Source organism: Amaranthus tricolor, chromosome 2, assembly GCF_026212465.1.
Source record: "Amaranthus tricolor cultivar Red isolate AtriRed21 chromosome 2, ASM2621246v1, whole genome shotgun sequence".
Lineage (NCBI taxonomy): Eukaryota > Viridiplantae > Streptophyta > Magnoliopsida > Caryophyllales > Amaranthaceae > Amaranthus > Amaranthus tricolor.
The window spans coordinates 11,766,285-11,793,267 of NC_080048.1; the positions used below are offsets into that span (position 1 = coordinate 11,766,285).

The 26,983-nt window shown below is 33.2% G+C and overlaps 2 protein-coding genes and 1 long non-coding RNA gene across 3 annotated transcripts; 2 read left to right on the top strand and 1 right to left on the bottom strand.

The window, feature by feature from the left end:
• Positions 1–1,883: 1,883 nt before the first annotated feature.
• Positions 1,884–15,424, bottom strand: LOC130802876 (uncharacterized). The gene is made up of 10 exons (XM_057666983.1): positions 15,191–15,424; positions 14,922–15,026; positions 11,667–11,728; positions 11,504–11,587; positions 11,370–11,401; positions 11,084–11,165; positions 4,734–4,962; positions 3,441–3,668; positions 2,694–2,986; positions 1,884–2,435 (listed from the first exon to the last, which is right to left on the bottom strand). The coding sequence occupies exons 1-10, from the start codon at positions 15,212–15,214 to the stop codon at positions 2,081–2,083; spliced, it is 1,494 nt and encodes a 497-aa protein (XP_057522966.1). The 5' UTR covers positions 15,215–15,424; the 3' UTR covers positions 1,884–2,080.
• A 1,655-nt stretch (positions 15,425–17,079) lies between these two features.
• LOC130805518 (serine/threonine-protein phosphatase 7 long form homolog) lies at positions 17,080–18,032 on the top strand. The gene is made up of 4 exons (XM_057670291.1): positions 17,080–17,269; positions 17,347–17,434; positions 17,510–17,892; positions 18,008–18,032. Exons 1-4 carry the CDS (start codon positions 17,094–17,096, stop codon positions 18,030–18,032), a joined length of 672 nt encoding a protein of 223 aa, XP_057526274.1. The 5' UTR covers positions 17,080–17,093.
• A 3,613-nt stretch (positions 18,033–21,645) lies between these two features.
• LOC130802883 (uncharacterized) lies at positions 21,646–23,455 on the top strand. Its single transcript, XR_009039815.1, has 3 exons — positions 21,646–21,770; positions 22,683–22,742; positions 23,319–23,455. It is a non-coding gene; the product is annotated as an uncharacterized LOC130802883 (long non-coding RNA).
• The last annotated feature ends 3,528 nt before the right edge of the window (positions 23,456–26,983 follow it).

A 26,983-nucleotide genomic window follows, 5' to 3' on the forward strand; every position in this document is an offset into this window, starting at 1 on the left:
ATATTGAAGGACAAATACAAAATTAATGAGGTATATCAAGACTTCTTCACGACTATACCTAAAATTCCCTAGAGCAGACTTGTCTGGAACAGAGCATCCACCCGAAGAGCAAGTTTATTCTATGGCTTCTTGTGTTGAACAAATTGAGAATCAGGAATAAACTACTCAAAATACAACTCATTGACGATGATCAATGCCCAATGTGCCTATCCACGGCAGAGACTATTGAGCACCTATTCTTTCAATGTCCCTTCAGCCCTTAATGCCTCAAGGAGCTCGGCAATTGGCTACAGTTCTACACCATTCCTTAGAAGATTGCTGATATGATCAACTTCAAATGGAAAGTAAGCTGCTTTCAATAGAAGGTGATTATTGCAAGCATTTGTAGCCTCACCTATTATTTCTGGAAGACAAGGAATGAAGCAATCTGGCTTCTTCACATGAGCACAGTAGCTAATGTTATGAAAATTGTTAAGTATGAAATTAAACATAGTTTTTTTGCTTTGTATCCTATACAATCTCAAACCGACCTGTGGTTTGGAGATTTATAGATAGTTGATTGTGGCTTCTTGTTTCCTTGAGGTCTCTCCCTACTGTAAGTGGGCTAATGAAACCATTCCTAGAAGGTGAGTATTCTCTTCATACTGATGCAAAATTACAGTGGGGCTGAGCCCTTAGTAATGATGTATGTTTTGTTTTGTTTGGAATGGAAACTTTTTTCTCCAAAAAAAAATAAATAAGTTACACAACTTTATTATAATTTTTTTTTTTTGGCAAATATAATTTAATTATTTACGAGGAATAAGACAAAATACGACCTTACAAAAAACCTAACGTAACCAGCAAATTAAACCTAATGTTGCATCGGTATGGAATCAAACACACCTTCTAGAAATTAAGGGTTTCAACGACCCATTATTCATGTGTATAGCTTCAAAGGACCCTCAGACTGGCTCTAAATGATGTAACTTTATATCCTCAATCGCCACCAAAGCATGTAGGACTCTAAATGAAGAATGCTTCACCATCAGAGAGAACAACTCATGGATGTCAATACCTTCAACTTGAGAATAACCTTATACAGCTACTTTAGCTTTATAGACAATCCTTCTTTTTTCTTGAAAACCCATTTGCATCCCACTATCATTTTAGTCTTGGGAACTTTCACAATAGACCACGTAATCATACTCCTCAATGTATCTTTTAGTTGGCTTTACATGCCTATTTGACCACTGCACATTGTGAGATGTTGATTCAATTGATTGATATGTATCATTCTTAAACCTTGATTGGGCTATGTCCATGGTCTAGCCTAAATGTCTTTATTGCCTCTAAGAGCCTTCAATGGAGTTACAATGAAAGTATGATCATCGATTGAGAATAAGAGAGTTTTACAGAGAGAGAGAGAAACACAAAGTAATCTAGAGAGAGAAAGAGGGTTAGAAAACTAAGATACCTAAAACTATTTGTTTAACCCTATTTATAACACATAGGGACTAAGCACTTACATGCAAAAATCTAGGAATAAGAAAAAGTCAAGGGAAAATAAAACATAATCAAAACCATACCTAAAGTCAAGTCAGCATTTCCTTGGCCAGAAGAAAAGCCGAGTCGACTTTATTAGTTGACTCCAAACCCATTAAATTCATTTGATTCCTTTCTTCGTTATTCGAAATTTACCCCTTTTAACCTCTTCTTTACTTAGACATTTTAACCATGAATTAAGTACCAACGTCACCCTTAATCATAACAGCTAATATTTTTCCCTGTACTCTGATTAATTCTGCTTCTTTTTTATTAGTATCAAAATACAATTTTAGGAAGCAACCAAGTGTATAAGATATGAATTTGTACAGATATCAAATCATTAAGAAAACAGAGAATAACTCAACAAGATAATACTTGCTCTAACCCAGAAAGACTGGCTAAGATTTTCCGCACTAAACATTTCTACAAGAATTACAAACTTTAAGTCCATAATCCAAAGTTCCTGTAATAGAAGAAGCTCCTGTCATTACTTTCATGTACATCACAAACTTGTTTGACATAAATTCAACTGCTAGTAAAGACTAAATTGATTTCAAGGAAAGGAGCCCCCTTGATCTTGTTGTCCGTTCAATGGTGAGCTGACTACAGTAATGTCTAGACTCCTTCCTTCTAAATCAGGTGTAACCTCCCTTACCTCGGATATCCTCGATTCTGTTGTTTGAATATCGTTCCATTGACCATCACTAACTGGGTGCACATTACTTGGGTTTGCTTCTGACAAGTTAACACTACCATCTTCCGTTACAGGAACAGCTTTGGAGACGCTAAGACAAGCTTTATCAACATTCTCGTCAGACGAATCCACATGCTTCGTTAGCGGACGAGTGTCTTCTATGTCAGAATGAGACTCCGACTTCTCAAAAATTTGCTTTGTATCAATTTGTTGTCTGTAAGTTTAAAGCAGAACTTCAGATGTTTGCATACATAATAAAACATGATAAAATCTTCAACCACTAGTCAGAATGGACAGAGCAGACACCAGTGGTTGACGACCTCACTACTTTTTCTTCACACCAGCAAATACAGAGCAAGAGTTTAGAGCTTTAAATGGAGCAAATATTTGTAGGATTTAATAATACAATAAAAGTTCCAGATTCTGATTATGCAAAGGATACACAATAATAAGGAGGGTTTTGATTATTGACCTCTGAAGCTGCATTTGTAATGCATTAACATAATTCTGTAGCTCTTCCTTCTCTTGCAAAGCTGCTGATTCTTTCTGAGAAGCTTCTTTTATTCTGGCTTCAGAATCTTTCTCTATCATCTTCACCTTCTCTTCAGTCCTCACAACAGCTGCTTCTAGTATGACATTATGTTCTCTAGCCTTTCCGAGCTCACTTCTCCATAAATGTGCCTCTTGGACAGCAGAGTCCCGCTGCTTAATCAGCTGATCTATTTCTCTGCTTAGAGTGATAGTTTTCTCTTCGAACACTCTCAACTGCATACTCACGCAAGCATTAATCAATCAAAATATGCCATAAAATTACAAGATTGTAAAAAAAATACTTCCTCTGCCCCATTAACTGGACATCTTGTTAGACGTGTAGAAATTATTTGTAGTTGTTAGAGTAAGACAAAAAACAAATGGGTTGAACAAATAAGTGGATGCGATTAAACAAGATGATAAATTTGTGGTTGTGATCAAAAGAAAATTGTGGGGATCATTATCAGAAGAGGAAAGGAGGAAATATAAGTGGGAAAACTCTAAATAGAAATTGTGTACAAATTAAATGGGACGGAGTATGTAGTAAGGAACCAATTTAATCCAGAAAATTTCAGAGAAGTAAAGGAGAAAAAACAGCATTTAGTAAGAAGAAAGTGATGCTGAAAATGTTTGCTCTAGTTCATCTAAACACTATTTTTTCCAACATCACACAATTAAATAAGACTACCTTAACCATAATAGTCTCCAGCTGTTTCTCATAACCCTCTTTGAGATGTTCCTTTTCAGCATAAGCTAATCTTCTTTGGTCATCCATTCTATGAGCTGCAGATGCAGCAGCCTCTGCAGCTTGAGCAGTTTCAGATAGTTTTTCAGCTAATTCCTTTATTGTAGAATCACGAGCACGGAGCTCACGTGCTAAATTCTGTAACTCTTCGTCTTTTACGCGTAACGTCTCCTGAAAGAATTAAGAAAGTCAATTACAACAGTAACTTGCAATTATCTTTTGTGAATGCTGACAATAAAAATGCTCAGTATCAAAAACTCAAAACCTCTAAGAGAGACAATTGGCATTGCCAAAGCACAGGACTACATTGCAATCTGCCATCTAGTTAGGGTTCATATGACAGCAACTGTAAGATCATGGATTATTACCACAGAGAATCTCTAAAAAGAAATTTGTATGCAAAAGAGCTTAGCATTCACCAATTCTAACAGCCCCACGGCTGTAACTTTTCCTCTCCTTTCAAGGCTCAAGCATTACGTATCATGTACTAGGGATGAAGATAAAAAAAAACAGGAGGTGAAAAAGTTGGTTGACATCCTTATTATAATTTTCTAAGTGCTTCCCTATTTTCTCAATAAAGAAAGATAACTAACAAAACTAAGAGGAAAACAAAGGATAGTTACAGGAACCAGAAACAAACAACAATATTTCATTACTCCTATGCCAGTAACTGACTCCCACCTAAAATGGGGGTTTAGGGGTCAGAGTAGCAACCTTACCCTTATTAATGAAAACACTAACCAAGAGGTTGTCTCCGATTGACCATTGGGAGCAAACATCATCCGCAACTTCACATAAATAAGAAGTTGGCATGTTTTAATGAGTCCTTTTACTATAATCCAATTTAATTCGAAACCCAAGATCCAATTGAAAAAAGGAACCAGAAACAAACACGATCCATGCTGTATTGTTGTCAAATGTGCTCCAGGGAAAAGAAGACATAGTCTTCGTGTTAGCATCAAACAAAGACAAAGCAGCATAATAAAAACACCTTCGTCTATTTGCTTTCTCTCTTCCTCTTTTTGGGGCATGTTATAGTCTTACTGTGTATGTGTGCGTACGGAGGGAGATGCAAGTCATTCAAAGAATCATCTATTCTTCATAATATGATCCCAAATTTCTTAGATTAATGGAAGATCAACCCATCATCTCTTATGCAGACACACATCCTATGTCACAAATGCCTAGAAAACAGAGAATTGAACGAATTGTTCAACAGCTAGATTGAATTTTTACCTTCATGATTGTAGAATCGTCCATTTGGCCATCAGAAGATTTGCTTGACATTGATCCCAATGCATTTTTTAAGGTAATCTTCATTGCAGCCTCAACTTCTTTTAAGGCTTCCTGTGCAGTTGAGTTTGCAGCAGCTACTACAGTAGCCACTGTGCCAAGTTGGGCAGAACCACTTCCACTTAACGAATTCACAGCCTCTTTATGAGCCTTTAGGACCAACTGGGTCGCACTATTATCAGGTAAAAATATCAAAGTTAGAGGCGTAATTATCATGAAATTACAGCTTGCATATCTTTTTTGATACATATACAAATCTATAATTACTAAACTCTTCATCCTCATATAAAAAAGGAATCAAAGGAAAATATAATCACATAAAGAAACACTCAACAACCAATTCAAAACTTCTCACACCCACAATGAGAAAGCAAATGACTTAAACCGCAATCGGAACCACAGACAGAAACCTATGAAGGCTATACTTTTGTGACAGTATTTCAAACACACAATAAAAACTTATTCTGATTCAGGACCATTTCAGCATAAGAGATGTGACAGTAGGTTATATAGTACAACTAAATCAAATAAGACATCTACTTTTGTACTTGAAATACTCATTTATGTCGTTAATAATTGACACAGTCGTTTTGGATGACACTTAAGATATTATGACACTCACCTTATTTGTTTAAAAGAGTCACTTTGGAGGTACTCACTTCAGTTGTTTAGTATTCACTTTAAATCCCATAGGGACTATTTCAACTACAAAATTACAGAATTGATAGTCAAATTTAAAACTTTGGCAGTTTACAACCCAAAGTAATTTAATAACCAAAGTTGAAATCATATCACTTTTGCGAAAATGCATGTTTTTACATTTTTTAAAATTAGACTCCTTGTATGGACCTGTCTCACTCACTATGAGATGGTCCCAATGTTATCGGAAACAAAAACGAGAAATGGAAATGGAAACGAAAACGAGAAACATTAAATCTAGTGTTTCGGAAACGTAGAAAAGGTAGGTACAATTTTATTTTACAACAAAAATAAAGAGTAAAAAAATGTATGAAAAAGATGACTAAAATGAAAAGATAAGAAAAAAAAAAAGAAAAGCATCGAAAGACTTTAATATTATATTTGGGAAATGTAGTTTTGGAAGCATTAATCTAATGTTTCAAAAATAAAGGTTGTAAAATGAGATTCGGTAGTATGTTTTCGGGTTTTGGTAGCTATGGTCAGCTTCAAGTAGGGATGGGCGTTGGTCTTCAAACCTAATGGTCTAGACCGGACCCTACTTTAAGGGACTGAATCCACCTATTCCTAGACCCAAAGTGTTCGGATCGGATCTGAGTCCTTGATCTTAGGGTTTGAGCCCACACTTTTAAGGCCCATATCCAACTCAGATCTTTTCACCTTTTTGCAATTATTTTTTAAAAATTATATAACTATTATGTATATTTGTTTGTCCAATTTGGAACTATGTAATATTATGGAATATTGCGTGGTTTGAAACTTTGTCAGAGCACGTAATTTAAAATGTGGTCATTGTATTTGTACTTTAAAAATCGAAAAATTTGATGAATATTTTGTTTTACAAACTTGAAATTTGAAAATTTTCTTATATTTGGTTGCTCAATGTTTATAAAATATTAGAAAATCTTGGTTATTTGAAAATGTTTAAATAATTTATACGAATGCACGAAGATTGCATAATATATTTATTTAGATTTATAGAAATAAAACAAAAAAATATTTTGATCCAGAATCAAACCCTAGAAACGCCAAACCCTAAAGAATTGGATATGGGTCCAAATTTTCCAGACGCTAAGGATATAGGTCCGAGTCAGGGTCTGATAAAAAAAAATAAGATCCAGATCTAGATCTAACTGGACCCAACACATGTCTATCCCTACATACAAGTGTTGCTCATATCAAAACCAAGGAATGACATATAAATCTCTATACATAGTGTAATTTATAATTTATTTGAAAAGCTACATAAGAAATCATCATCATACCCAGTATATTTTGCTTGTAGAAGTTATAATCAGAGTTTGAAAAGGATTGGAAGAAAAAAGACCCCTTATCAAAGGAAATACTTGGGTTGACCCTATGAGATCCTGAAAATAGAAGACCCAGACACGCCATGGCAAATAAAAAAACAGAAATTATAATTAATTATAACAAAAGGATATTGGTCACTTCATGAATACGTACTTTTGGTTTATTTGTGTAACCTTCAAGAAAATATTGTTCACATCAAAAATATCAACAAAAAAAAATTAAAAAAAAAACACAAAAAAAAAAAGAAAGTAGAGTTATTTTGAGGGAAAAAAAGCATAAAATGGTTAAAGTGCACCGCAAAAAGTGAGATGTGGGAAGTAATACTTTTAAAAAATTTTATCACGAAAAAAATAGAACCACACGTCTTTGTTAGGATCTGAGTTTTGACTGTCATGTATGTTCGGCACTTAGTGTATGGTGTCAAAGTAAATTTGAATATAAAGGCAAACAGGTAACTGTTGTGACCCTGGGAAGAAAAACAAAGAGAAGATAGGTATAACAGTGATGATCCCGAAAACTATGACGTTGTAGTAACAGTAGGTGAAATTTTGAAGACGTACGTTATAAGTGATTGTTAAAGCATGCCTCTGCTATCCAATCATGGAGAGAAGAGGAAGCCAAGAAGTAGCAATGAAGAATATCATTTTCATGCATTCAGCAAAAAATAAGAAAACACAATAATAAAATGACGGCTTACTTTATCAAGAAACCTAGATACTTAAACACATAGACATAGTGGTGACAAGCTCAGAGCTTAGAAGGTTGGAAATATGATGTAGCTTTAGTGCTTCAGAAGTAAATCAAACTCTCCTCCTAAATTCAGCAACCGCTGAATGTTAACGGTCAGCTATAGTCAATTGAGATCATCTAGCTTGAGGAAGATGGTTTCACAGTTTGTAAAAACATAAAGATGTAAGGTCATGGAAATTTGCATTTGGCTGATACAGAAGCAATACAGAAGCAGGGGATGTATTTGAAAAAATTACTCAGGTTTTGCAAGTGGTAAGGTCACCATATCACAGTCTACCCATTGGAATTCAAAAAACTAACCGCTACCATGTTCCTATATATAAGGGTTGAATTTGATCATTTCATCCACACCTTATCTACTGCTCTCTCTAATTCTCTCTCTACTTACATAATTATGAAATTATTCTCTTAATTACATAATTAATCCCTAAATTTTTTTATTTTCCTATTTTACCAATATCAATGTCTTCATTTTTTAGAAAAAATAAGCCACAAAAAAATAGTATAGTGGCAAAATCATTAGTAGGATCTAGTCCAAAAGAAAAGCTAATTCTACTCCGACAGCATCAACAACACTGTCGGTTAGTAATTTGGGCCAAATAACTAAGGGTACAATCAACAATTAGATGATTATGAAAATGAAAGGGAAGAAGCACTTGAAATTGATGATGAAGACAAGAAACCATCAACTCTTACTGGAGTAATTAGATCTCGACAATCATCAATTAGATCACAAGGATGAAGGACTACAACAACTACAACCAAAAAAGGTAGTGGAAAACGTGTCAATTTCCAGAATATCGATTAGTTTGAGTGATCAACTATTGTTAAATTTAAATTCTTAATTATTTCTATATTGAAGTATTTAAGCCTAACTTTATGTTTTCATTTAGAAGAAGAAGAGGAACCAATAAGACACTCTTTTCCGGCAATGCCCCCATCTAGTGATAAAGTTGTTTCACATGTGTGGACATATTTATCAAAGAACCCAACCAAAAATTCGAATGTTTTCATATGCACATGTCAAATTTGTAAAAGTCAATGCGTGAAACCACTATCCTACACTTTCAGCAAAGATAAATTTATGGTTTTACAAAGGGTTTTTATATTTTATAAATTAAGAATGTAATAGATTCATTTGTTCTGTATATTTGTTGGACGGTGGTAGGGGATTTTTCAAAAAATTTTTGGCAAAGAAAAACGGATTAACAAAAGAGACTCATGCAACAAGTGCTAGTGAGACCTCAAGTGGAAGCCGACAAACACAATTAGGTGGGTGGACAATACAAATATCCGGCGGAGATATGCCTCGTAATAAAATAATTAATGAATTTTCTAAATATATAGTGATGAGATGCCATTTAATCATGGTGAAAGCCAGGCTTATGAGTATTCCAATAGAAAAGCTTTCAACCTCAATATAAAGCAGTGTCTAGGAACACTCGTAAACACTGCACAATTAAATTATATGAACATAAACATTATAAATTAGTAAAAATGTTTAAATCTTTGAGAAACTTAACAATTGATATTTGTTATGTTCCCCAACATGGTGAACCTTATCACCTTTGGAATAATATCTGAAAAATATGATGTTGATAACATAAAATCAAAATTAATTACATATTTAGATAATGAAACATGTTAGATAGGATATTCTCTTGTTAGGTACATAATGCATCTGCAAACATTAAATGCATGAAACTAGAAGAATATGCATCTAGTTTGATCCTAGGTGATAGATTATCACATGCAAGATGTTATGCTCATGTTATCAACATATTTTACCTAGAAGGTATTATCTCATTAGAAATATAGTTAAGTGGATTAGACTAGGACAAGTAAAGAGGAGGTACAAACAATTATGTGCATAATACAGATTAAACAAGGTATATTGGCAATTCCGACCGGTTGGACTCGACCCATAATTGTTAAAAAAAAAGGCTATTAAAATATTGTCCTATCATAGCACAATTATATGATGAATATCAGAACAAGGTATAAAAGCCTGAAGACTGAAAACTTGTTATAGGCGTACAAAAGATATTAGAAGCATATAATCCATTGTTACCATGTTCGAGGTACGGTCCGGGTCACAGAAAGGGATCGAGGTTGCAATTCGCTAGTTTGAAATTTTTGAGGTGGGATGAAAAGATTTTGGTTCGAGTACTTTTGGTAGTGGAACGATTTTATTCTGAATTGAGGTACGATTGGATCAAGGTACGATTTAGGGCTAATTACCTTAAAATGAAGTATTTACTACTTTGAAAAGTAAGATAATTTAAAAGTGAAATAGTTTTTTCATAAAAAAGAAAAAGAAAAGGATTGAACACAACTCACATTACTTTTATTTGTCAAAAGACCATGTTTTGAAAAGTGTGTTTGAAATAGGCTTTAATTTTAGTAGCCCAAACCCTAAAGCCCAAACCTAACACTACTTATAATATCAAAACAAAAGAATAAAAACCCTATAGGAATAAACACATGGTGGCTCAACTCAATGGTTCATTTGTCCATCTTCAAGTTCAATCATTGATGTTGAGTTTAGTCCCCATTAATGGTAAGTTTTCTTTTCTTTTTCTCTATTTCTCTATTTCTTTTCCATTCTGTTCCACTTGTTTTCTTCTCTTTTTCTTTGTATCTCTTCCTATATTTTCTTTTTGATTGTGTTTTATGGCTGAAATTGGGTCGATTGATGTGACGATTCAAATCGCATCCCCAAGCGATCCAGATTGTGAATGACCCATGATTCAAATCGAACGATCTGAATCTCGGTTCGCCAGCAATACCTTCAATCCTGGCTACACTAGTACAATCATGCTACTAAGCTTTTTTATGTGTACGAACCTAACACCCACTTAGTAATAACTAAATTTATTACTACTTGTACTAGTATTATGGATAAATAGAAGGTGTATTTTATCGATTTTCCTTATACTTATGGAATAACAGCAATTTCAAACTCAAGTTTTAAGACAAAAAATCTAACCATATTAGTAGGCTATTATTATTGTGCACGTACTTGTGGATAATTATGTTGGAACGTGTAGGGAGCTTTTGGGGAAACTTCATGATTTCTATACAACTATATATAACCCTAACCGCGATATGTATAGAGGTTCTAGCGTTTGCGTACGTCCTATTTGGTTTCATCCCGTCATAGCTAACATAATCAGGCAGGATCCACCCTTTCTAAAAGATGCATGCTTATTAATTCAGAAGTTACGCTTGTCCTACTTTATGATTAGGAAAGCATGTGAGCGGGAAACTGTAATTGCACGCATATTCTACCACAGTTTTTTAAAGTGTGTCATTTCTCGCAAAAAGCTCTCGCATCTTTGGGCAAAACTATGCACTTTGAAAAAAATGGAGTTAGTATATAAATTTGAATGTTTCTATCCCAATACAAAGTGAAATGGGTGTGAAGAAAGTCAAGTTAAAAAAAAACAATTGGTGAACGTGTGAAGAGAAATGACAACTAGCTCTTACGCAAATATCACAAAAAAAAAAAAGGGAAATTCAGAAAAGAGACTTACTTTAAAGTTGAAACCCATGCTTTTGCAGCGCCGGGAGTTTCTGCACAAAGGAAAAAATCTTTCTTGTGCGGGGTTCCAATATCTAAATGTTTCTGTTAAGCCAATACATTTGAAACAACTTGCTAGCGCCCTCACCCCAACCACAAAAAGAAATAAAAATGAATCTCCTATCTATTTGTTTTGTAAGCCAAAATAAAAAAAAATAAAAAAAATAAAAAAAAACCTCATGCAATTACAGAATTCAATAGCTGAACTGAATTTGACGTCAAATAAATCACAAGGATACAGATGCAGCACCCTTCATACTTTGGTGATCCGCTGAAGACATAAATAAAGGGAACTTAACAATAAGCGTCTCATCGTTGGAGAAAACAAAGACAATAACTTAATAAAACATGACAGAAAATTAGCATATCATACTGAAAATTCACTGGAGACAAGGCAATTGTGCTACTTGCGTCAAATACAATGGTCCCTTTGACATTTGGATCATTTCTCTTCATCCTGAAGTCAGTTGAATGTAAACAATCAAAAGCCACTTATGACATACAAAAAAAAAGTCAAAGAACCATAAGAAATATACTTGTATTCCATTTTCCCCGTACTAGGATCTAGAATCACCCATCTCTCGTTCCATTTCCTCAGCTGCAAAATAGGGTAAATAAAAACAAAAAAATCAAGGCTAACATAAAAGATATTGTTTAGAAAAATGAAGAAAATCCATAGGACAACCTCAATCAACCTTCAGATTTTTACATTAACTTCACTAAATTTTAAATTTTGATCGAATTGTACAAAGAGCTCACACTCGGGCCTTATACTAGCCACTGGCCCATTTCCAATTAAACTTGATGGATAGACTTTAAAGAAATGCAAATAACCCATAAAGATAGATGATAAACCCTCTAAACCAACCATAGTTGCACATACAAATCCACGAACTCAAATGCTAATTGCTAAGCTAAACTAAACCAAGACAAAAAAAGAAAAACCTAAAACAAGTATAATTTCATAAAGGATACTTGAAATTTTTTCACAAGTCATAACTTCAATGGGTGTCTGATTCAAATGTAATATAGAATTTCCACAATTATTAGTTTCATCATGGTGATGTTAATCTTGGTCATGGAAGGCTCAATAGTGACTGCAACTACATATATAGTAGCGAAGTTACACCGAGGGTCGGGGGCTCCCCCATATGAAACATACACCAATTTTCTCCCCTTACTAATTCATACTATATAATATTAGGGATGATGAAATATAATGAAAAATTAAGTAAATATCAGTGATAAAATTAGTTGAATTAAGAAATTTTAAGATCAATGGTTGAAATCTTTCCACAAGCTTACAAAACTAGTACATTTTGTTATTTTAATGGACGTTTTCCTAAATTATATTCCCTCTGTTCCACTCTAAGTGCCCCATACACGTATTCAAGCGTTAATGTCTTTAAATTGACATGATTAAAAATTATAAAAATTAATATTAATAAACTTTACATTGAGACGAATCAAACAAAATCTCGGTAGACTATGTTTTAACTTATAAATTAAGATTAAAATACAAATTAAGAGTGTTTGATGAACAGTGTTGACAAACAAATGGGATATTTAAGCTAGAACAGAGGAAGTAGAGCTTTCCATTTAAAAATATTAGAACTTGAATTTTTCTAGATAAAAATACATTGCTAGTGTACTAGTCATTTGACTATAATCTATTGTCGGCCTTTTGCCTCCTACCGCTAATTTAAAATTTTGGCTTCACTCCTAGTTACATAACATAAGAGGGTCATCATGCAGGGATAAGTCTTTCAAATTAACATCTAGAAATAGCATGTTACTTGGAGGAGTTAGAAATAGAAGTTGCAGATATACAGCAAAAATGAGTTTTAGTGGCAACAATAGTCACGAAATGACTTCTACGGTCAAAGCAAATTGGTTTTACTGTTGTCTCCACATATATCCCGTGGTGAACTAAAACCTTTTTAATATTCTCACAATAGGCATAAGATATCTTTTGCATTATGACTCAGCCTTTTTGCCACCCCTATGGAACAACTACTGAAAATACCCAGCATCTACCGACAAAGTAATTGCATGATTTCGACGGAAGTATCCAAATATACTTTATGATTTTAGTTAAAACATTTCCTTAAGATGTGTTACTTCATCACCTTTTCCTGTATACTTCTCTCTCGTTCTATATCCTCTTACATTTTCTTCTCAGTTCTCATTTGCCCCAGTTTATTTCTTTCACTCTACCTTTCTTATTATCCATGCAAATGATATGGTTGCAACTAAGTAGAAATCAAGGAATTATAACTTCATTTTCACCACTAAGATTAATTCCAATATTCTACAAGAAAATGATAATAGAACGACACCTTTCTTATAAGTGACACAAGAGATATGAACGATCTTTATTAACAAAAAAATTAAAAACACCCATCTTCATGGGTAAGATCCAAAAGTTATTCATGAAACATTCAATAATGGTTGGGGTGTCATTATAAGCATTTTTTTAGTTTGCGCTCTTGTCTGTATCCCATAAAAAAAGAAAAGGATTCATTTGAGGATTGTTAGTAGAAAAAAAACATTGAACTAGTAGTGGTTTAGAAACAATGTACTATAGAGAAATGGCAAGCAAAGATGGAGACAACTTTATATTCAACGAAAACTCACAGCTTCACTAGTGAGAGGAAAAGCCTATTCACCCATTCTCCAATATATGGAAGACACTTAGTATAGTGAGATATTAACAAGTATTGTACAGCGGAAGCCACTTATTCTTCCTAATAAGCGCATACCATTTGGTCTTGGCTTTTTTCTAAAAGTTAAAACGCCGCTCGTTCAGATGAAAAAATTCAATTCTAACTATATTCCATTCATAACCGTGTGTTTTTGTCACAGTCACAGTAGTAGGTGGCTAACGAAGTATAAGCCAATATCAAGGACTCAGGAATGTAACCTATCTCAATACCACACTTCAGAGACATTATTGACAATTCTGTAATGTGCTCAATTTTCTGAAATTAATAATGAACCACTAGAAAGATTATCTTCTATCATGAAATCAATAAGGCATAAAGTCATTGAGACAAGACGATGTAATTCTGAGTTGGTTAATGCTTCAAATGCCATGACAGACTGGGTGAGGCGAATTCTCAAAATGAGTGACTCATAGAGCTTTAAAGCGCTCAAGTTAAATGCCTCGCGCTTTTCAAATCTAAGATGTAACTACGCTAAACCAATACCTATATCCATTGTGCAATCCTTATCCACAATCTATTTCAGATTGCTATGTATATCCATCAATACAAAATAACAAGCCGTTGATCAGTCATAACTTTTGAATTGGAACCATGAACAAGCTAAATTTTAGATGGCTTCATACAAACGGAAAACAGATTAGATTATAGTTCCTGACCTAACAGCTTAATATAGCGATGATGATTCAATGACAAAGATTTTTTTTTTCAAAAAAAAAAAAAAAAAAAACGCATAAATGTATACAAACAGAATTTGGTTTACCAATCCGATCACAACTTCTACCCAATTAGCCCCGCCCTTGGTTCTCTCTATTAAATTAACTAGGGCAGCAAGTAAAAATTTCTGCAAAATCCTCTCATCCTATCCGAATTACTTAGTATTCAACTTAAATGCGCATTTAAATGATCTTTTTTAGGTACAAATAAAGTCAATAAAAGGTTCTCCAAACCATATTGCAGTTGATAGCAAAAATTTTGTAGAAAAAACTTCAGAAATGCATGATTCTGTATAATAACATTGAAAAAAAAAACAAAGAAAATAGAAATGAGATTGAAAAAGGCAATTACAGTTTCAGATCGCTTCAGAAGAGGACCTTGTAACAAAGTTCGACCTGAACTAGCAGTTAATTGCCGTTTGATCTTCTCAAGGCTAGCTTCAGTGTCGTCCGTTCTCTACAAAATACAGAAAACAATAAAATGAACTATATCTTCATTGCATTGATGCAAGCTACAATGATTAATCATCAAATCTATTATCTACTCAGCTGATTCGTGCTACACAACATAAGATCAAGTAGAGAAACAAAAAACGACGGAAAGAAGGAACAGACACGAACCGCGGGAGCTCCATTTGACGCCATTGATGATATTGATTGAGCAAGAAAACGTAGTCTTGAGGTTTTGCCTTTTTATAAATTGATGTTATGTTATTGGACTTTGGGACTGGTAGGTATCATTAGACTTGTAGTTTCTTCGTACGAGATTGTCCGCTCGTCATTTTAAGACTATATTCCCAATCTATGGCCAAAATAAAAAAAAATTCCCACTTTCCTTAAAATGAGAAAGTATTTCCAAGTTTACCGTCCACGTAGGATTGCTTTGAGAAAATTTTTTTTTTTTTTAATAAAACCGCTACATGAAATGGCGGTTTTATTCATGCATCTGAAGTAAAACGCCATCTGAGATGGCGGTTTGGTTAAGTGAATTTTTTTTTTTTAAAAAAAAAAAATTTATATGTGGAGTAAACCGCCACTTGAAGTGGCGGTTTGGTATCAATACAAAACAGCAGCTTCCTTCGACATTTTTCACAATTCATTTTGCTCTTCTTGCTTCTTGCCGGTATAACCTAAAAAAAAAAAAAATTCTTCACTCTCATTTACTTTAAATTTACAATTACTCTCATTCCACTAAACTAATCAACTACATTCCCATCTTCTCCTTGTGTACTAGTTTATTTTCATCCTCATTTAAGGTATGAATAAAACCCTAATTTTTGTTCAATATGCAAATTGTTTATTTTGTTCATTATTGTTTTGAATTGAAGTTATAAAAACGTTAAATGTTTGTTACATTCTATTGTTTTCATGATTTATGCTTACGTTTTACACATTTGTAGTTGAATTTTAGGATTTGTTTTGTATGCATATAAAGTGTTTGATGAAATGCTTCAATGAAAGTTTATTACTTTGTAGGGTTAGTTTAATGGTTTTTGTATATATTCATGCTATTTTTAGCTTTTATATTTGAAATGAACCTTATAATAAGTGTTCTAATACCTTAGTATCACAAATTCTTGTATTCAAATTTACACTTCCCGTTATAGTGTATTGGGGTGAGGAAGTCATGATATTGGTTGCAAATTGGTAGCAAATTGGTGGAGATATCACATGAAAGATCATTATCCCATTGAAAAACATGTTGAATTGGTTGCAAATTTGGATAATGCGAGGGAAGTCATGATATTTTTATGATTTTTATAACACTTATGGCGATGAAAAACACGTAACAGCGATCATGGCGATGCCGGGCCCAGTTGATCCATCAGTGCTTTCGCTTCAGGCGACACACAGGAGCGTAGCTGCGTGGGAGGGCTCCACTGCCCAATTGGTTACTCGTCAGCACTACCAGGCGAGTACATTACGGTGGGAGGTGGATGACAGGGTATTAGACGTAGTCGAGCTAGCTGGTTTTAGATACATTCACCGGTTGTTGGGCGGGGGCTTAGAGCTCGATCGAGCTCTTATCACTGCATTGGTGGAGAGGTGGAGGCCGGAGACACATACCTTCCACCTCACAGTTGGCGAGGCAACGATCACGTTGCAAGATGTGGCAGTTATCATGGGACTGTCGGTTGAAGGACAAGCAGTCATTGGTCATGGGGAGGGAAATTGGCCAGCATTAGTACATGAGCTGCTAGGGGTTTGGCCGGAAAACCCTCAAGACCCCTCACAGCCGAAAATCATCGTTGGATCGTCATTGAAGCTGACTTGGCTTCGACAGCATTTTAGCGCGCTTGAGGATGATGCAGATGATGTGACGGTTGACAGACATGCCCGAGCTTACATTTTGTACCTGTTTGGATGCATCTTGTTTCCGGACAAGAGCGGCGACTCGGTACAGTTGATCTATCTCCCTCTACTGGGAGACTTGGAGCGCGTAGATGAGTACAGTTGGGGAAGTGCTACCCTAGCGTATCTGTATTGTAACTTATGTCGAGCATCTCGTAAGGGTGCCAAGGACATGGGTGGATGCTTGATGTTGTTACAGATATGGTCATGGGAGCACATTCATATAGGGAGGCCCATTATTCGGACGGTTCGACCGGATGGGCAACATGATCAGGAAGATGACGCGGATGATTTTGAACCGATATTAGGGTCACAGCATCGGCGCGGGATGGATCCTTTGGCAGTAAGGTAGCAACACTCAATTCACTATTCAAATTCATAATTTCACTATTTTATGATAGATGAAAATGTTTATTTGTTTACAGCTGGCTTCACGTATATCTTTCGAGATCCCACTCCCCACATACTCTCGTCTACTACAGGGACGCACTAGATCGACAACAGGACGAGCAAGTTAGTAACATTTACTATTTGTATTAGTTATGAATAAATTGTATACATTACTAAGCATATTGATTTCTATTACAGATGACATGGCAGCCTTACACAGCGGCTAAGATGGAAGCTCTACCGCACATATGTACATCGGGCCACGAGATTTGGAGATCGCGTTGTCCTCTTATTTGCTTTGACATCGTCGAGCTACATCTCCCGGATCGTGTCATGCGTCAATTCGGTTTGGAGCAGGTAATTCCGCAAGCCTGTGACACCCAACGTCAACTACATGCGATCGATCGGAGGACTGGGGACAAGAACTACCTCGTACGACATAGATCGCATGTAGATGCGTGGAACGACCGAGCATCTACATTGGTTGGAGGAGATAACTTCACAGGTCATAGCTCTGCTATGTACATGAGTTGGTACAGGCGCATCTCCATATTACGCCTAACGAACATCGCATTTGCGCAGCCAAGATCACATTACCATCCGACATCTACGTTACTGGTACGTTTTCTTTCAACACTCATAACAAATAGTAATAGTTTTAAGTAACTGTTTTAACAATATAATGATAACAAACAGGCTGAGCGCATCCAATCGGTGTTGATACAATGTAATGACACGATTCAAGGGGCCGCTACATCGCCAGTTAACGTGGGCTATCGGCTATGTTCTCAGACCTTAGGCTCCATTAATGCGTCGTTGACCGATGCATTGAGTCAAGCGGGTTATGAGTACCTCATACCGACTCCACCCGTCATTGGCGACGTAGATGACACATTCCACACTCCTTCTCCAAGGAGTTCAGCCCATCGAGGTAGCTCTTCCGGAGGATCCAATTCTCGGTCCACAAGAGGCCGCCAGCGTTCATCTACTCAGGGTCGGTCTTCCAGATCGCCATCGACATCCGCTACTATGTCGCCGTTCGTTCCCCCGTCTTCCATCAACACTCCTCCGCCACATCCATCGCCTCCGCAAAGGATTATCACATATCAGCGTGCTAGTCAACGACGAGCTCCTACTCTTAATGTCATTGCGAAGGTTGACGAGTTCACACCATCATCATCCACCGGTGCGCAAAACAAAAGGGGCCGGGGGTTGTAGTTTAACAAACTTTGTATATTCTTATATTATTTTAACTTCTTGTATATTCTTGTATGATTTTAACTTTGTATGTTCATGATTGTAATATATCTTCGCATTATTTTCATAATTAATTTTTTCAAATCAAGCTGGTTCGTAATTGATTAATATGGAATAGATGGTATTGAACTAGTTTAATGCAGGTTACGTTCACTATTTAGGGAAAATGAAAGAAAAAAAAATATTGTTGCAGGCCACCAGCAAACCGCCACATGAAGTGGTGGTTTACCAGGGATCAAACCGCCACATGAGATGGCGGTTTGCCTTGACCAAACCGCCACTTCATGTGGCGTTTTTGTGCTTTATGTAAACCGCCATTTCAAGTGGCGGTTTGGTCTGAAAAAAAAAAAAAAAAAAAAAAGACTTTTCCACGTGGACGGTATTCTGGGAAATTCTTTCCCAAATTAGGTAAAGTGGGAATTTTTTTTTTTAAACATTATTTAGGGAAATGACTCTCATTTTAATTATTTTTTTTAAGTGAATTTTAAATATCAATATCTCATAGTATACATAATAAAAAATTATAAAAATTATATTTTATAATTTTTTGCATTTAGAAGAATTTAACAAGTTAACACAAGCATATATTTTTGTCTTGAATATATATTTTAAAATAAAATTTAAATTTCTCTCTCATACAGTGAAAAACTTAAAATGGACAAATAAAAAGAAACAGAAAAATATTCTCCACTCAATAATAAGAAATAAGACACTGGATATGGGAATTTGTTAATTAAAATCTAGTTTTTAGTACTATGTAATTTTCATAATTTTTTGATTAGTCAAAATAAAAATATTTCATATTAAAAATATACATTGAATTAGTGCAAAAAGAAATAGAACAAATATGGGATAATTTTGTTAACATTTTATTTTAGATTGTGGTTTATATTTTTTTATTTTTATCTATATATTGTTTTCTCATTTTTAATTATATCTACACAATTGAATAAACTATCAATTCTTTAAAATGTGTATCAATTGTTAATCTTACACTTTTCTTAATGATAAATTACCTTTTAGACATCAAAAAATAGTAAAATATAATTCAATAAAAAAAATAATATTTTATCTTCCTATTAGTCCCATTAGACCAACAAAATTTTCCTTCTCACATTATTACAAATCATCCAAAGGCTATATCCAGGCCCGGTTCTGAGCCTTTTCCGGGTAGGCGACCGCTTAAGACCCCCAGAAATAAAGGGCCTCAAATATTAAATAGTAGTATTAGTAAATTAAAATATAATTGGAAGAGTTGGTAGAAGATTCATATGTTTTATAATGGGACTTGGGATCAAGTTTTACCAAAGACAAAAATTTTGTTTTTGGAAAATAAATTAGGTGGCCCCACTAATAAATCACACCCGGCCTTATTTTTGGTAAATGCAAATCAATCACGGTTGGCCCCACTAATAAATCACACCCGGCCTTATTTTTGGTAAATGCAAATCAATCACGGTTGGCCCCACTGATAAATCACACTCCAACTTATTTTTGGTAAATGTAATATTTGTCTTCTGAACTCTACAATCACCAATGCTTCGCACCTCACCTTCATCTTCTTCCCTCGAACCTTTCCACTTCTCCATTAATTTCTCCATCTAACAAAATAAGTTTTTTTAGTAAATCAACTTTTATTTCAGATGAAGGAAATTCATGTCTCCAATTTAATAACTGACTTCTTCATGAAATCATTTTTTAAACCATTTGAATTATTTTATAACTTCATATATTTGTTAAGATCTACAAATTACAATTTCTAGATCCCCAAAGTTGAATTATCAAAGAGAAAATTACATCAGATCTTCAACTAAAGGTATTTTATTTATTTAATTTTGTTTTTAATTCTTTGTTGATAATTGATTATAACTTATAAGATTTAATTTTCAGAATATTTTTTATTTTTGTTTATTAATCTGGACTTTATGAATCAGTTGGGTTAATTGGTTAAATGCAAAATCAGAAATATGGACTTTAAGTGATTTGTTTGTAAATTTTTTTCTATATTTTAAGTAATTTTTTATATTGTTATAATATATTATCTTGAACAATTTTTTTTGAAGTGGAAATATTTTATCTTTTGATCTAACGAAGGGCCCCATTTTGAAAAAATTCACAAAAATAAACAGGGCCTCAAAAATCTTTGTTCCGTCCCTAGCTATACCCACCAATTACCAAACAACTTTCTATGTTTTTTCATAAATAAGTTCATTGAGATTTATGAGACACCTCCATCTGATTTTGCTAACTTAAATTTGTATTGATACGATCATACGAATGAAAACATACAAAATTAATAATCGATGGGTAAAATATATGAGTTTGAAAACAAATATATGGATAAAATAAAAAATTAAGATTAAATTTATTGATAGGATAAATAAATTAGAGCAATCTAGTCCAAACGAAACTTTTGGGAAGTTCATTGCAAGTTGGGATAGATAGTTGGGATAAATTTTTAAAGATTTTTAGTTATAAGAAAAAATCTAAGATATAATAGCAACAATTTTTTTAAAAAATATTTTTATGTATTTTTACTCCTTAATCCTAAAACGTAAAATGAACAAAAATTTAACAAATATCTTTTAGTTACTATTGTGAGAGACCATATTTCAATTAAACAACCTCAAAACAATCGTATCATCCTATGATCATACAATCATCATGCCATCATATTATATTAATAAACTTATCCATCATATTAATAAACTTACTCATAATTATATGTTAGAATTCAAATTTAACACTCTGATATTTTTTCCCGATATTTTTCCCCGGTAAATTTAATAGTTTACTAGTAATATTATTATTATTATTCTTTTTAGAAGAGTGTATTTTTATTTGTTATTGGGTTAGACCATGAGATTTCAACTCTTTAAGGCAATTAAAACCATTTTAAGCTCAAACCTTTTTCCCTAACCTATCTTTATTTTAAAAAAGGAAAAAAAAAAAAGGAGGGAAATGGCAAGGGTTTTGCCCGGCCATATGGGGTTTTGGTGGGATTTTGTAACTCCCATTTGGGTAATTGAAAGGTTAAGGCAATTAGCACATATAATAAATCTCACATATTTCCTTAATTATTTTCTTACCTTGTATACTTTCATTTCAAAAAACATTTGCAAGAAAACTCACTCAAACTCCTCCTACCACACGCCTAGTATCATCATCCTTCATCAATTGGTGTTTTGTTCTTTTGCAAATTGTGAGTAAAATTCTCAATCTAATTTTATTTTTAAGTTTTAATTTAAATTTTTATGATTATTATATGTGTTATCTTATAATTTATGATTAGTTTATGATTTAAAATTCATGCATGAAAGTGTGATGTACTTTTCTATCTAAATTAATGTATGGTTTTTTAGGGTTTTAGATGTCTATATATGTGTGTGAAGGATTTGTTTGATGGATGATTGTAAAGTATGAATATAAAAACTGGATGCTCATAGAATAATGTATGTGGTGTTAGAAATTTATTTTATTGTTTAATAGGAGGAATTTATAATGTTGCTAGATATATATATATATATATATATATATATGTGTGTGTGTGTGTGTGTGTGTGTGTGTGTGTGTGTGTGTGTGTGTGTGTGTGTGTGTGTGTGTGTGTGTGTGTACATTTGTGTAAAAAGAATTATTGTTGAGGGATGAAAATTAATCTCATAGATGGTCATGAAAATTATGTAAATATTGTCGTTTAGATTTAATAGGAAATAAAGCATTGAAGTTTGTATGTATTTGTTAAAAAAAAAAGACAAAATCCCGTAAGTTTTGAAAATGGTGAAAAAAGGGTGTTTTTTGGAACATTTTTGGCTTTGAAATTAGGTTAAAAATACTTACACTATGTTATAAATTATGGAAATTGGTACCCGGGGGTTTTGATGCCTTCCGGACGCAACGGTGAAGTCGAATTTTCAGTTTGACAGTTTTAAATTGCGTTTCTGGACAGATTATGTATGCTGTCCTGTTTTGTGCGTTTACCATGTTATAGTATGTGATGGATGTTCATGATGTGTGTGGTATTCTAGGTTTGGTTGTAATTGTATGTGTGTGTTATGGTTGATTTGAGGAAAGTGCGTATGTGTGCTTATTTCCCGAATACGATTGAACCTTGTAGGAAGTCGACTCGTGACCGGGAATTGAATAGGAGGCTTGAGAGTTGGTTATCTTGCTTAAGGTATGTACACGCAGCGAAGTTCGCATTTAGTCCGATGTATCATATAATAATGGTAAACAAAAGTAAAGTATGGATATATAGTGTGAATAATGTTATCTTTCCGAATAAATAATTTTGATACATTGTTTTGACAAGCAGAGGTAGTATGACCTCACTAACCTTAAAGTGTACGTAGTATGACGTCAATTGGTGGAAATGAATTACTCGCGGTATATGGGGGCATTATGAGCCACCGCGGGGGTATGCATACTTAACCATAGGCACCGAAGTAAGGCAAGTGTCTATGGTAGAGACTTGCTTAGGGGTTAGCTTCCCCTAATGTAATGTCTCACTTATGGAGATTGGAGTTGTACCGGCAGTATGGCTGGATAGTACAGCAGTATGGCTGACTAACCCTTACATGAAATTGATTATTCTTTATTAGCATGATCGAAGCGTATTTTTCTGAAACTGACAGCTATTAAATTAAATCTTTCTCTTGTTGTAAATAATCAATTGGTATGCAACGTTGCTGACGTGTACTTTTGGTCTTAATGACCCTGCGATGATGTTGTTTCCTTTCTGGGCAATGACTAGCAATAAGTTAAGTTGCAGGTCTGGGGAGTAAGGATTGTTCTTTGGAGAAATAAATCGTTAAGGATACAGAAGTCTTGATAAGAGCTTCTAATAAAGTTTAAAGAATATTTGGTTTTATGAGGCGATTTCGTTCTCAAGTTGTAATAAGTAGATTTAAGTTTTCGTTCTTATCCGCTGCTAAGAATTTCTTATATCTAGTAGTTTATAATAATACTAATAGAACTCGATCCGCAAGCTTTCCTTGATTTCAAATCCGTTTTATAACTGCCTTCTAACATCCTGGTTTAACTCGAACTATATTTACCTTTCTTTAAAAAGGTCGTCTTCTCTTTTCAAACGATCCGTGTTATACCGAGATGTTACATCAAATGTATATTTAATATTTATATGTTAGAGTTATATAAATTTCAAGTATATAATGTCAATATTTAATATTTTTAATTAAAAATTAATATTTCATATTAATTATATGATACTTTTTCATAAAAAATTATATATGAATCTATGCATGGCACGGTTAAGTGTAACACTTACGATTTTAACATTCTTATTTATCGTTTTAGACTAAGATTATTAAAATTTATTAACAAATTTGACGTTTGAAATTTCGTTATTACTTAAAAGATTTTACTCAAAGATTTAACCTATTAGATTGAATAAAGGCTTATTTGATATGAATTATTTTCGAGAAAGCCATATGGTGTATATTTATAAAGCTAAAAAAAATTAAAAAAATAATTAAAAAAAAGAATGAAATAAAGCTAATGTAGTATAAAACTAAATTTAAGTTTAAGTTAAAAAAAAAATAAAGTTATACTCCTGATTTATTAAAGTCAATTCTCAGCTTATCTATTCTCTCCTGTATAAAAGTAATAGCAGCAGCACTAGTAGTAATAGTAACAGAAAGTAAATAATAATAATAATAATAATAATAATAATAATATAAATAAAAGAAAGAAAAAAAAAGAAAATTAAACCCACATGTATTCACGTGAACCCACCCCCTTAGAGCATGAAGAATGAAGATGACAAATACGTCCTCTTCACAATTCTATCTTTTTTTCTCTATTTGACACATTATTTTTTCTCTTTCCTCCATATTATTTTTCACTATTTACATCATCTTCCTCATTTTATTCCTTTAATTTGTACAACATCCAAGACTAAGAGTATACTCTTTCATCCTCTTTTTATTTTCTCTTTCCTACTCAGATATATCCCACCACACATTTTTTTTTCCAATCCAAATTTGATAATTGTAATTTATGTAATTATTGAATGATAAATATTATTTACTCAATTTTTGTATAATTAATTAATTAGCGGATTATTAGTCTTGCAACCTACAAAAAAATATTCATAATTTCATATTTTATAACTTAAAGAAACAAAGTACATACATTAATAAAATGTTCCGAAAACGTAGAATTTTAAAAAAATAAATAAATAAATACTACTACGTTTTTCTATTCGAAAATTAGTCTGCATAGGAACTTCCAAACTTTTCCCACATATGCTCTACCAAATCATTCTCCAAAGACATATGTATATGTCTATCACGAATCTCTTTTCTTGTAGCTAAGAGTATTGTAAAATTACGATCATCATATTGTCCGGTTGTAACAGAAAAATAAATATTGTTTACCCAATTAATTTGCATAATTAATTAATTAGCGGATTACTAGTCGTAAAAATTCAGCTCACACAAAAAATTGAAGTGTGTGAAATATAAGCAAAGTTAGGTTCATTCTATAAAGAAAAAAAATAGAGTCGTTGGTGAAATTATTTTGAAATTTTACTTTACTGTTTTCTTTTGTTGTCTTGAGAATAGTATAAAATAAAGGGAAGAAGATGGTGTGAAGAAATTTACCATGGAAAATGAAAAGATTGAACTCTTGAGGTACACTCCCACCAAAATGAAATTCAAGCCTTTGAATTTATATGTTTTATTTATTTAATTCCTGATTTGCATTGAAGGATGTATATGATTTACAATGGGAGTTATGGAATTCAGAGAAATCATTGATGTCGAATTAGGTTATTGATGTAGAGTTTAGAGTTACATAGTTTATTTATCATGAATCGGATGGGATATAGAAATCACTCTAAGTGGTATTGGATAGTTGGAGTTATTCATGCTTTTTCTTGTTTGTGGTTGTTCATTGCAGTAGTTGTCATGATATGACGATACGGGAGTTCCAAGAAAGTTTTCGGTCGCTGGTAGGTTGTTTTGGGAGTCGTATCTATATTCTTTTACCGTTTCCGTAATGTTAGGTGACTTATGGAGTTGATTATGCATTTAGGATTTGTTAATTTTGACATGTTAGAGCTGATATTAGAAGATCGATTTGTAGTTATATAGATTTAGTTATATGATTAGATTATGAGATTAATGGTGATGAGGTGTATTGGGAGTTATAATTATCTAATTTAATTTCGATTAATAATTAAATAAATTAAATTTATGAATACTTATAAATGAGATTACGTATCTTCTTGATATTCTAGTTATAGATTAATTTGAGTTTAATAATGTTAAGTTGTTGAAATGATTATGAATTATATCTCAAGTGACTAAATTAAATAAAAGATTATGCGTACATTGTTCATAATTATCATTTTGTTTAAGGGTGTGTATATAATATTATTGGATGCAAGAAAGATAAGAAGAACATTGAAACAAGAACTATGAAAAGGAGATGTTTGAGATAAAAGGGAGTTGGTGCTTTAAGTAAATAAGATATAGGATTAGTTGTACTAATGTTTGAATAAAAACTTGTCATTTCAGAAAACCAAAGTTAAACAAAGCTTATTAGCCAGTTAAGTCTAATCTATTGTGGTTATTTAGCACTTATATGGTTACATTGAAGATTTCGACTTCATTAAGACATCATATTGACTGAGATTGTCGTCATGCTGTATTGAAAAGGGTGGATTTCTTACTCAAATCTTTAATAGTTACAAAAAGGGATTACAAACATATGTATTTCACTTTATCTGAGAATGGTTAGAATACAGGAAGATGTGCTTCCTAATATAGAAAGTTATTTTTTCAAACCTTGAAATCATAGAATAGTTACAGAAAAGATATGAATGGTTCAATGTTTTGAAACGGTTAGGATTACCTCTGTGGTGTCTCAAGGAATTATAACCTCGTCGGGATTATGTCGACTCTACATAATAGTTGGGGGTTCGTTGATCAGTATCTCGGACTTAGAACTTCTGCTACAATTTGGCCGTATGTGGGGTGTGCACACTAGGGATCTTTGTCTAATAGTTATCCGGAGGACTTAGCTAGCCCGATGGAAAAGAAAGTTCGTTCCATTCCATAGATTTATGATTTAGAGACTTTGAAAGGAAAATTTTTAGTAAAGAAAACAAAAAAGAAAGTTCTATACATTAATGATGAAATCTAATCTTGAAAGAAAATGTTTTGGCAAGAAAGTGGAAAGATATTTTAAAAACAGAAAATAAAGAATAAAGAAAAATGTTTTATAATGTATTTATATAGTGTTGTGTTTGCAAGAATAAATGTTTTGTAGGATATGATTGATATGATTAATAAATCCTATCTGCAAATGTATTCAGATTTATAGTATTGTATCTAGCTCAATCTATTTAGCTAATACTACATGCCGATACATGACCTACCTGAAAGTTAGAGT

Excerpts from the sequence above, each read along its gene's own strand:
- LOC130802876 (XM_057666983.1), bottom strand. The coding sequence starts at position 15,214 with ATGGCGTCAAATGGAGCTCCCGCG. Across the intron at positions 11,729-14,921 it reads TTCTGAAGCGATCTGAAACT|CTGAGGAAATGGAACGAGAG; the intron begins GTAATTGCCTTT and ends CCTATTTTGCAG. Across the intron at positions 2,436-2,693 it reads TTACAAATGCAGCTTCAGAG|ACAACAAATTGATACAAAGC; the intron begins GTCAATAATCAA and ends TTAAACTTACAG.
- LOC130805518 (XM_057670291.1), top strand. The coding sequence starts at position 17,094 with ATGGGTGGATGCTTGATGTTGTTACAGATATGGTCATGGGAGCACATT. Across the intron at positions 17,270-17,346 it reads ATGGATCCTTTGGCAGTAAG|CTGGCTTCACGTATATCTTT; the intron begins GTAGCAACACTC and ends ATTTGTTTACAG. Across the intron at positions 17,435-17,509 it reads ATCGACAACAGGACGAGCAA|ATGACATGGCAGCCTTACAC; the intron begins GTTAGTAACATT and ends TTTCTATTACAG.